The following is a 12,734-nucleotide window of genomic DNA, read 5'->3' as shown; positions in this document are numbered from 1 at the left end:
AAGGAAAAAATTCACTTTTTACAAGGATATGGAAGGCATTGTGCTAAATGAAATAAGTTGGACAGAGAAAGAAATACTCTACGATGTCACTTATATGTGGAATCTAAAAAATACAACAAACTAGTGTCAGCTGAAAAAAATACACAATCTAAAAGCTGAGAATTATGTTTATTTGGCAGAGTTTCTGAGGACTCAAGCCCTAGAGGCAGCCTTTCAGATAATCTCTGAGGGACTGTTCCGAAGAGGTAAGGGAGGGGCCAGGGTATACATGGGTTTTTGCAACAAAGACCAGGTAGTGGGAACATAAAAATATGTTAATTAAGAAAACCAGACATCTCAAGTTAATGAATTTAGTACTTTTCTATGTACGGGAAGATATAAGAGCCTCGGCTCATTGAAATCATTCTTTTGATATGCACCTTAGCTATCTAATAAGGCCAGTATCCTGTTCTTTCCCATCCCAAGTCACCTCAGGGTGCACCTTTGAGGATGGCTGCAGTGGCTGAGGGCTTGGTAGTGGGCAGCCCATTTGTCTCCATTCTGAGTTCCCTCAGGGCTCACTGTTGGGGGGCAGCAGTAGTGGCTGTTGGCTTGGTGGCCTCAGCATCCTTTTTTTTGCTGATATGGCAGGCAACATTTTTCATTCACACCAGTGAATATAACAAAAAAGAAGCCAACTCACAGATATATAGAACAAAGTAGTGGTTACCAGTGGAAGAGGGAGGGGCAGTATAGGGGTAGGGGAGTGGGAGGTACAAACTATTGGGTGTAAGATAGGCTTAAGGATGTATTGTACAACAAGGGGAATATAGCCAATGTTCTGTAATAACTGTAAGTGGAAAGTAACCCTTAAAAATTGTATAAAAAAAGAAAAAGAAGTTCTAAACCCTACTTCAAGTTCAATAAATAAGTAAATAAATAAATAAAAATAAATAACTTCCCTGGAACTTTGCTGTAGTACCCTTAATGTGGTTTCCTGCAGTGGCTTGATGTATGATACAGTAATGAGTATAGAATTAGCATTTAAAGCCAGGCCATTTTATACCCCTTCTAATTGGCTTATTTAGCCAAGTGCCAAATTGCTACAGTATAAAGATTCTGGTACATTATCTCTAAAACGGGCAGCAAGGTTCTAATGGAGTTTCTTTTCTAAGTCTTTCTATTATTTTTTCCAAAATCTTTAATCTATTAAATCCTGATAGCTTCGCTGGTAAAGTCAGTGTTTTGCTCATCTTTTGTATTCCTGGCAGACTTAGCACATAGCAGACATTTGGCAAACAAAATTACTCAAGAAGAGAAATCTGGAAAAATGATTTGCGACTTAATACAGTAGATTTAATTGGTTTTTTTTTTTTGTAAAAACACCTACAATGTAGTATTTCTGCCTTTCTTCCTTCTACTCCACTTTTAAGTGCTTCCAGTGCTTGAATAGGAGAGCTACTATTGCTCATTACCAGCATGTTATATGAGGCCCTGAGTGTTGTAATGCACACATGTTGAGCCATTTTTGTATATCCATTACCTTCCTATTTATTTATACGTTGGACTCTTTTGAAATATGCCCCAGTTTGTAGAAACCACAAAGCGTTCTTTTTAGCATACTGATTTACTAATTTTCAGATTATCATGCAATTTAAGTATCCTATATAGAAACTCTTCACATTAGCATTGTTTTCCACCCCCTTGAGATAAAGAGAAAATAAGAATGAAAATGAAACCACATATGGAAGGAAAAGAATAGTTAAAAGTTTTAAATCTGCCCCAAATTGTTTTTCTTCTTGCCAAACAGTAGCAATTTGAACTGTAGCCAGATTTTGTAAAGTGCTGCCATTCTGTCTTTTCCCCGGTGGCTGCTGATGAATATTTTCAAGAGAAATAAAAATAAAACCACACACACACAGAGAGACTGGGGTCCCAGGATGGGCTATATAATATGGGAGTGCAAAATGAAAATATGGAGCCCCTTGTTCAAAAACAATTAAGAATTCCAAAATGGCACCAGCAAAGCATAATGCTAAATGCAGGCCCTTGTGCACAGGTCACATGCCCATGAGGCTGGCCCTGTAAGGTTCCCTATTTCTGAGAGGTGGTCTTCCTGTTGGCACTTTGCTTAGCAGCTCTTCAGGGTAATTACCTTCATTGTATCTCTTGAGAGCACTGAAACTTGAATATCAGAGAGAGTAAAGAGATGTGAACTCTCCATCATGACCGTGCAGTGTGATTACTGGTCATTGTAAGATGGTCAGCAAGGCCATGGCATTAAGAATATGACATAATTCATCCCATGAGTAAGAGCTGAGCCCTTTGAGCTTATGGAAAGCAACAGGGGAGAATAAGCATTTATTTGGTGTCTTCTTTGGATAGGAACCATATCAGACTTTTTTTTATATACATTATCCTGATTAGTCATGCAAACCATGTAAAATAATCTTTATTACCCCATTTTCTACATGTGTAAACTAAACCTCAAGGATATAAAACAACTTGCTCACAGACACGCCAGTGTGGTGATTGCCTACATATCTTCATACCAAGCCCATGTGCTTTGCATGCTGTCCACTGTCTGTCCTTAGGAGCTGATAGCCACAATAAAAGTGCAGCCGTGAAAAGCAAAGAGCAGGACTGCAAGAAGGGGGAGAAGTTTAGCCTGGCAGTTTCTGTGGGGTGACGAAGCTGAGCCCAGCAAAGACTGAGGCCATGGACCATGTACAGAATGCAGCAAATAAAGAGTCCTGACCAGAAGGAGGGGACTCTCTCCCTTACAGTAGAGTAATGCAGTGGTCAAAGAACAAATGTAACATGTTGGAGATGAATACAAGGTGACACCTTGAGTGCTGCAAAATTGTAGCTCCTCCTACAGTAAAGGCAAGAAAACAAAAACAAAATAAAACAACTTCCAATGTTGGACAACCAGGCTTCAGTAAGTAAATGAGAGTCTGTGAAGCATCCAAGAGCCAGAACATTTTAGAACAGTATATTCCAAGCTTCATTCACTTATGTTCTACTTTCTTCATGATTTTACCATGTCTCAGTCTTAACCATACTATTATGGATGTAACATACATTAAATCTATTATTCTCTATCAGCATGAATAGATTTATACTAACTAAAGCACTAGCTTTCTGTCCTCAATCAAGCGAGTCTACTAATTGTTAAAGCTCATTTGCTCTTCAGTTTATTCAACTCATATTAATTGCCTTAATATGTTCTAGGATCTGTCTGCCAGGGGTAGGGGAGGAAGAGAAGTCAGAGATGAGTAGGACATGGTCCCTGCCTTAGAGAGCTTCAGAATGAAGTTATCATACAATTTCAGACTGTTCATAGAACATTGAGAAAGCAGGATTGAGGGAGTGCCAAACTTTGCCTGGAGGTAAGGGGGAGCTTGGAAAGGTAACCTTGAGCAGGAGAGTCTAGACAAATGAGTGGGAGGAGTTCACCGAGCAGATTTGGAAGATTCATCTTCCCTGGATTTTGGCTGGATTGTTTTCTAAACTTTTCTGATCATGAAGTAAAAACCATCAAGGTTTTTGAACTTATTGAATTCACTTCCATCTAACAGTTGGCATCAAGAAGTTTTCAGATTACTAAGATTGTTTAGAAATAATCGTTTTATTTTAGGTCTGATGAATCAAATAATAGAAACAAAACATAACCATAACTTTCTTGAATATTTTGATATGTAGTTCTTATATCCATAATTTAGAATATAGGTGTGCTTTATGTGTGGGTATTTCTTAACCTGAATACCTTTTTCATACAGACTTCATAGAATAAAGTGCAAACTACTTTCTTCTACTGTTTTTTATTTTTCCTTGTAAAAAATGTTATAATAAAAAGTGATTTATATGTTACTTACAACATGTATTTACCAAATTTTTTTTGCTTTTTGTTTTTTTGCTTTCAGTGTAAAACTCTTTCTGGAGTCTGTGACCACATCATATCCCTGTCATCAGATCCTCTAGTTTCGCAGTCTGCCCACCTTGAAGTGATTCAGCTGGCAAACATCAAACCAAGTGAAGGGCTGGTAAGAGATACCATGTTTATCAAAGCCACCACCCATCAACAGACAGCTAATGGTATGGGCAGAGCAGTCCCCAAACATGAGAATCCATGAATTTTAACAAACTTTGAATGGTTTGGGGGTTTTTTTCCCTAGAGGAATTGAGGTAGTGGGAGTCAGTCATGATAAGAAGTTTTATAAAGGTAAATGAAAATGAAAGAGAATTTAAAATGGTGATTTCTGAATTATCCTGTTTACTTTGCTAAATAAATTAGCTTTAGTTACATTTTCACCCCCTACTAAAGTTCCTTAGGTTTAAAGGAAGTTTAAGTTATGAGTTTTATAATAAGAACCACCTGCCCATGAAAATGAGTGTTTTGTTTATTTTGCTTTTGTTTGTTCCAGTTTTAATAGGTCTCTCTTCCCTTAGGTTGTGTAAGCTAAACAAACCTGATATTCTTTATAATTCTACTCTTTCTTTTAAGGGTGAGTAAGCAGGTGGATATTGCTAAAACTAGGCTAACATCTATGAGATGTATTTTTTATTATGTCATAATAAAGATAATCATCTTCTATATTTTGTTCACCTGATTAAAAATTGTATTGGTTCTAAATTTAACCCAAGGGAGAGCTTTTCCTTTAATGAGCCTCTAGAAAGAAAGCATATAATATTAATATTAATGAGGGAGAGACAAAAAACAAGAAACTGGCTGTAGAATATCTTACCTACTACACAACTATTACATGTTAGTTTGTTGCTATAGCGTTTCTACTTTCTCCCTAGAGGTGAATTTTCCAAGGATACTATTAATGATGTTTTAGAAAGTAGGAATCTTGAAAACTAGTGTTAACAACTTAATTCAGATAATATATTCTTAAAGATCTCTATGCAGGTTTAACTTTTTATGTGGCCTTTCTTCTTCAGCCTTATATGTGTGTGTGTCTGTGTGTGCGTGTGTGCGTACGCGTGCGCGCATGTGTGTGTGTGTGTGTGTGTGTGTGTGTGTGTAACTGTTTCCGAGGGCAAAGCCTTTGTTGGTCACCAGTGAGTTTTTGGTTTGAAGCCCTCTATTCTATAGAGTGACTTTTCTCCTGTTACTTAACAAATTACTTTTGGGTAACTGTAGCTCCTTGTCTTTTTGTGGCTTTTATCTGTATTTTCCTGGAAAGATGGAACTCAGCATCTCAGACATAGACAAAGTATGTCATCATTGTAACCTATAAGTGTTATATCTATGTTATATCTTTGATTAGTTTAAAATTTTTATTTTAATGTTTATAAACTTATTTGAAGTAATATTTATGATTTAAATTCTTACTATTCTTTTTGGTCACATTTACAACGTCCAGTTTTATTTAAAGCATCTTTCCACCCATAGTATTAAAGATTTTCCTTTCAATATCTACCCTTGCAGTAGTTCTGAAGGAAAGAAATCTCTCTAAGCATGATTTGCAGAGTGGGAAATTATGAACTAATTAGATTAGGAGATAGAAAACCTGGATACAAATCACTTACATAAAATAGAGCTGTGAGTGTGATCTGGGGCAGGTGAGGGAGTAAATTTAACTTCCTTGGCCTTGATATTTCCATCTGTAGAATGTTGGGGGTAGGAAGGGATGGACTAGATCCTCTTTAAAGCTCCCTCTAGCTCTGTGAGTTTGCAGTTCTGAGGATGGTATTGTTCTAAGAAAAGAGCCTGTTTTTTTCCCTCTAATGACCACTGAAATAATGGGGGGAAAATAACCATGTGAAGTGAGTCAACACATTGCTCATTAATGGACTAGATGAAAGCTTGATTTTCATTTTCAGTGAAGGTATAGCCCTGGACAGGTCTTTCATTTTTTAAATTTCAAGTACATAGAGCTGGGTCTGCTCTTTGAAATAGTCATGAACTTAAAATGCTAAGCACCTGATTCAGTTAGTCTGGCAGACAGCTGGTAGAGAAAAGAGAACAAGTGAGTGCCTACCATTTTCCGGGTATCATCCTCACAACTCTATAGAGTAGGTATCCTTACCTACTCACAGGTCCTTACCAGTTTGCCGTGTATGACATAGAGGTAATATACAGTAGAGGCAGGGTTTAAATCCAGGTAAATCTAAATGAGGTACAACTTAACAAAGTTTATTCCATTATCCCACATTTAAACTTGGGATTGCTAAAGGGAGGTATGAGACGTTTAGGAGGATGACTTTAAAACTAGAACTACTTAGAGAAATCCATTTTAAAGGACAATCAGCAACACTTCATTGGGAAAATAATTCCAAGGGAGGAAAAGAAAAGGCTAACATGTTGAATATTAATAAAAAGAGTTAAATGTAAAACCATTTCTTGTGATTCATGTTAAAGGGGAGATGACTAAATGGAAATTTTATACGGGTTACTCAAGGCATCGTTTTAAAAATCAGCCACCTTTAAGTAAGTTTAGTCAGTCACATTTGAAATAGATTTGAGGATTTTGGTAGCATTTAGCATGTGCTTAGCCATAGGAAGTGTTTAAATGAAGGAAAGAAATAGAAAGATGTGGGAGAATACCAAGCTTTAATGAAGTTTAATCAGCTTAAAACATCTGCAGACAGTCTTCTGGCTCTTTCAAAACAGAACATCTCACATAGGTAAAAGGTAACTGCTTTGTTCTTGCACTGATAAACTGGATAGATTGTTCATCAGCTTTCTACCTAATTAGTCAAATCTCGTAGAATGTCTTAGTTTTGACAGTCCTGAGCATTATAAGGAATGGTGGGAAATGTTCTTAGTAATGGTTAAAATATATCAAACTAGCTTCTAAAATGCTTTTAAACAACAATAATTAGCAGAAAGTTAAAGGAAGGAAAATGAGAGCTATTGGAACATATCAAAACTAGATCAGAGCCAAGAGAGGTTGAATAGAGAGGAAAGGGCTTGGGGAGCATCCTTGGGGAAGCCTCTTTGCCTCAGAGAGTTCTTTTGCTGTTTAGGCACTTGGACTATCTCCAAATATGCCTTCTTCCATTGCCTTGACTGTGAGGTGGCTTTGGCTCCCGTTGGTTAACCGACATTTGGAGACGGTGAAGCAAATGTCATTTTGGCAAGCTGAACAGAAGAGAGGGAGCTGTTGGAGTCAGCTCCAGAATTAATTAATTGGTTTAAAAAAATGCAAGAAGGAAGAATGAAGATTTTGATGAAATGGAAGACCAGATTTATCTCAGTTCCAGAAAAAGAGCCATTTGAATTACATGTCCTCCTGCTGTTTGACCCTTTCTCAGAGGTGACCAAGTGATCAGATGTATTTCTGTGGACTCTTCATTATTCAGAAGATGATTAGTTTGAAACTGATCCAAGCAACTTGTTTCTTCTCTTACTTTCTTTTGGTTCCTGACTTTTGGCCATTTTTCTCATTAGTGCTACCAGAGGGAGATAAAAAAGCTGAAGAAGTCAGTCTTGATTATTAAAAGCAGTTACAACTAATGGTTTATTGAGGTTAGAAATGAAAATACTGCGTAAAACAAAATATCTTCAGTCTTTGTGGCATTTTAAAGATGTGTTTTATTTCTATTTTATTGCTCATAGCTATGAAGTTGCTAGAACTGAACTCTATACATAGCTCTATCCTTCTTTACTTAAGCATTTAAAAAATATTTTTGTTCATCTGAAAAAAATTAGCTTTAGTATAAATTACATAACATTTAATAATATATAAATAATGATGAAATCCTCTTCCTATAACTAATAGATACTTGCTTTATCTTACAATTGCCATTTTAAAAGTTCCTGGTATGTGCAGTAATTACATAGGAATTTTATTTCATTAGTCATAACTAGATTATCTTCATGAGTTCTTATGATCCCAGTGAATATAATGACTTTTCTAAACATTTATCTTAGGAGACTAGACTTTCTCTATGACCCAATCATTTAAGAAATTATATAGAGCTCTTGTCCAACACCTTAATTCATAATCAGTAATGCACAGTGTTGAAAGAAGTGTGGAGAATAATATAATAAGCTTTTGCTTATAATTGTCAGAAGAGATGGGTGATTTAAATAAATTTGTAAAATATCAAACCCAGTTACTCTTTATAACCGCTTTGCACGTAGTATACGTGTGCTAGAGAGGTCTTAGTCTTTTTAGAATAGATGTTAAACAGTGAATGTTTGACTCAATATCTAGTTTCCAAATATTATGTTCTAATAAGAAAAGTGAAGGTGTACAACGCTCTTGTTAATAAATCTGTAAATTAGGAGCCTCATGGTAGAGAGTGTGGTTAGGAGTCAGATTGCCTGGGCTTGAAACCTGGCTTCACCTCCTTTGGCAGACTCCTCAGTTTCCTTATTTCTGAAACAGAGATAATGACAGTTTGTACCACACAGGCTATTGTGAAATAAATGTCAAACACTTAAAACAGTCCTTAGCACAATAGAATTCACAGATAAATTAACATCTTTTAAATTACATTCATTTTGTTTCACATCAGAGATCCAGGCTTAGCCATTTTTCTAATTGGTACCAACATCTTAGACATATGACATTACTAAAATGACTTTTCAGAATTAAAACCTACTCAATGACTTCTTAATAGTTCCATGCCATGAACTTACTGATTCTTGTTTTTATTTGTTACTTATTTTCAGTGAAAACACATGTATATTCAGGTATAGAAATATATAATTGACATAAAGTTATAGGAAATTAACATAGTAATTGTCTACTTCATATAATTGTTAAAACATATGCTTTTTCTGAAATGATTGTTGTTAGTTATTAAGTCCCTTATGTTTCAGACTTCAACTTTATTAAAATTAGTACTTTTTAATTTTTGAAGTCAATATTTTGAGATGCAAAGCACTTTTGACGTAAAACTCAGTTAATTTTTACCCGAAGAGAATTTAAAGTAACAGAATCGTCCTTAGACAGGAAAAAAGTCCATTCACAGAATCATCCATTTTTTTTCTGATTTACTTAAGTGAAAATATTTCAATATTTAAAATGTGAATACTTTCTTGTGATACTTTTTCTTTTAAGGTTCTGTCACTATGCATAATTTAAAGCTTTCATTTGCTCTTAAAGCTTGCACAATTTGAAGGTTTCTGGATAATCTTTAAACTTTAATGAAGCTTTCTCTAAAATCGCTTTATTTAAATGGAAATGGACTCTCACCTTCTTTGTTGGGAGGAGGGGTTGCCACACATTACCCCCGAATTATTTTTTTTAATTTTTGTTTAGAATTAAAAAAAATTTTGTGGGGGCCACACTGTGAGGCTTGTAGGATCTTAGTTCCCCGACCAGGGATCAAGCCCGGGCCCTCAGCAGTGAGCACAGAGCCCTAACCACTGGACCGCCAGGGAATTCCACCTCTTAATGATTGATATAGAGATGATTGGATGTAATTATTAAAACTTCATCAATAAGAAATTAAGGCAGAAAATGTAGGATACCACAAAAGAGGGACGGAAAAAAAATTTTACATAAATAATATTTTATCATTCTTCTGTCTCCAGTAGTTCTGTATTGGCTCTGGAGAAACCTACTTTTTATTTTGTAATATGAATCAAGTATAATAAGCTAATAACATCCCAATATTTGAATTTCCCATTGTAACTTTCATTTTGCCACAGAACATGTAGTATGGATTTTGAGGGGAGTAAGGTGTGTTCTTCCTTCAGGATATTGAATTACCATGCTGCATTTTGTAAGTTTCATAGGCAATTAATCCACTTTTCAAGAAATCATTTGATTATGCTGAGTACAGGCTTCTTCAGGCAAACTTTAGAAGCCAGAACATTCAAAGAGGAATTTCTTACCAGTTTAAAGACAGCCTTATTGGATCATGGATTCATCCCTGGGGCAATGGCAATTCTAATTTGATAGGGCTTTTTTTTTTTTTTTTTGTAAATGAGGTTATAATATACTTGAAAATATTTCAGTTGCTTCACTTATTTTTCTATGCTGTCTTTTTCTTAGGGTATGTATATTAAATCAACATATGATGGCCTCCATGTAATTACTGGAACTACAGAAAATGTAAGTATTCTAACATTTCATATTTTGGTGTGTGTTTTTCCTTTTATTGTTAAACAACTTATGTAACTCACATAATTGAGGTTGACTTCTGAGGACACGACAGATTAGGGTATAAAATTAAAAAGACATATTTAGTTAGTAAGTGCTTTTTTGGGGAGAATTTCAGTCATTTTAGTTAGTTTAGAATAGCTGTTTACCTGAAGTAAATCGGATGTTTTTTGTTCACAGCCAGAGATTTGTCTTTGTTAAGTATTTTCTGATTCGTGACAAGTTATTGTGACATCTAAAAGAATCCACTTCCATCTGTCACACAGTTTAGTTTTATTAGGAAACTTACCTCATGTAAGAAAGAAACATCAGATAAGTCAGGCTTTCTGAATACTTGAAGTATAATTGAACTTAATTCAGTGGAGGGGCAGCATGGTATAGATCAGTGTGTTTTCACAGTGAGGTCCGTCCCTGGACCAGAAGCATCAGCTTCCCTTGGGAATGCCCCACCCCAAACCCACTGAATTAGCTCTGGAGACCAGCCTGTTTCTTAATAAGAGATTCTGTTTTAACAGGTGGTTCTGAGACATGCTCCAGTTTGAGAACCACTGCAAGCAGTGGGTCAGAGTCCCTAGGCCTAGGCCCTACACCCAATTTTGCATTTTAATGGCAGTGTAATATTTGGCAAGTCATTTACCCTATCATTGCTTTAATTTCCTCAACTGTAAATTGGAAATAATATATCAAATAATATATCATCTGCACTACATACCTCACTAGGTTGTTGTGAAAATCAAATAAGCTAATAAATATGAAATACTATGCTATAAAGAAAGAGCTACAGAAATGTGAAGTGATTGTGTTGGACATTAACACGATCAGTGTAATAGATTTGAATTGCATAGTAAGTCATTTTTTCTGCATTTGGTTGTCCCAGATTTCCATCCCACTCTCTTAAGCAGGTTCTGAGCTTTGAAATTTTTTCTTTTAGAAATTCTGACAAGTTGCATGTTTATACCATGTTCCTTCAAAGAAGGCTGAGGTGGAATTAGTTAATCTCAAGTTATTATTGTTCTCAACATTTTACCAGCATTTTCTTTTAAAAAAGACAACATTCTTTTCACCTGATTCACCTATTACTTTAATCATTTATTGATTTTTTTCCCCCTCCGCTTCACTTAGTTTCTTGTGAATGGTGAAACATAATATACATTGCAGTTGGATTGTTTTACTGGCTTCACATTGATATTAAATAAGAGAGTTATATGGGATCAAGAGTATCAGTTATATGCATATTGTCAACTATTTAAAATTTTTAAATGCAGTGAGATGCTGCATAAACTATGCTCTTGTCGCTGATTGATCATTCTCATTGGTGTGTACATTCCCCTGATACTTTGTTTATTCATTTGTTCATTTAACAAACCTCTGCCTCATGTCTGCTGTGTTCCAGGCTTAGGACTAGGTATTGAAACAATTTTTAAGTTAAAGTAGCTTGCTGCCCCTAAGGAGTAAAAGTAGGGGTTTATCTGTGTAAACAGGTAGTGAAATTTGCATAGATAGACAAAGGAAAAAATAGTAAATATTGCCAAGTGAAATCAGGGAAGGAATCACAGAAATGGTCATTTTGAACTAACTGTATCTTGAAGAATTGATAGGAACATATCTCTGTATGTTGTATGGAGTCTGTAAAAAAAACTTGAGCGCTATATGCATTGCTTATATTACTCAGTAATATTTGATAAATGGATGAGTGACCAAAGAAAGATTAATTCTATGAGTAGTTCAGATATAAACCATATATTAAGAGTTATCATTTAATTCTTCTTTCTTGAAAATATTTTATTATTTTTGGTACCCTCAGTCATTTATCATTAGATCTGTGTTGAGTCTTAGTAAAGCTGCTCACTAAGTGGGTAAGTTATTTTGCTTTGCTGTGCCCTAGTTTCTTAGTTTTCTCCTATGTAAAATGAGGGGTTTGAATAAAATAGCTCTTTTAACACTGAAAGTCTATAGTTTGTATGAATTACTTCCTTTTTTACTCATCTGTGCAAAAAGTTGTTTCAGTTTCTTTGAATTTTATGTACCAACTATCATTTTCTTTTACATCATGACTTAGAGCCATTAGCTTGATTTTTTTTTCATACTGTCCTTTTAAAAGATCAATTGTGAGCCAAAAGCACAGGAACTGACTCTGTAGTTACAGCTCGGTTTAGGAACTTTTCAGAAATGTTACATGGTACTTGTTTGATTTGGTAGTTGCTGTAAAATAAATACTTGTTTTTTCTTGTTATGACACTATTAGAGTTGGGTTCACATCCTGGATGAACTACCCTCTTAATTGTATGCTTGTGTTATTACTTCAGTAACTGGAATTCCCTGAGATACCATCTAATCTCGGTTTCCAGCCTCTAGCAAATAATTTTATTGGGAATTTTTTAATTCGTTAACTTGATTGTTTTAAGACTTATTTATTTTGGAAATAATTGGAAATTGGAAATGAATAAAAACTAAAGGAACTGGAAATCACTTTTAAAGAAAATCCTATTCCAGTGTCTCAAAAGTAGCATTTTACTATGCAGATTGCATCACCATATCATTCTTCTTTACCTTTCAGTAGATACGAATGAGTAATATTACAGTATTTATAGTTGTGTTTGATAACTTAACACACATATGAATACACGAATATATTTTTTCATAAAAACACATTTTCTGTATATTCAAAAGTCCATATGCATATTA

At 35.0% G+C, this 12,734-nt stretch overlaps 1 protein-coding gene across 4 annotated transcripts in view; it reads left to right on the top strand.

The window, feature by feature from the left end:
• Positions 1-12,734, top strand: part of CNKSR2 (connector enhancer of kinase suppressor of Ras 2) — a 256,343-nt gene that overhangs the window by 107,760 nt on the left and 135,849 nt on the right. For all 4 annotated transcript variants that reach the window (XM_027096112.1, XM_027096113.1, XM_027096115.1 and 1 more), the window contains exons 6-7: positions 3,906-4,025; positions 9,942-10,001. In XM_027096112.1, the coding sequence (XP_026951913.1) occupies positions 3,906-4,025; positions 9,942-10,001 (180 nt within the window). The remainder of the gene's footprint in view (positions 1-3,905; positions 4,026-9,941; positions 10,002-12,734) is intronic.

This window comes from Aethalodelphis obliquidens, unplaced genomic scaffold (assembly GCF_003676395.1).
Source record: "Aethalodelphis obliquidens isolate GAN/ISIS:26980383/991018 unplaced genomic scaffold, ASM367639v1 scaffold99, whole genome shotgun sequence".
NCBI classification, from domain to species: domain Eukaryota; kingdom Metazoa; phylum Chordata; class Mammalia; order Artiodactyla; family Delphinidae; genus Aethalodelphis; species Aethalodelphis obliquidens.
The sequence above is the reverse complement of the archived record's forward strand: the minus strand, read 5'-3'. Positions and strand labels throughout refer to the sequence as shown.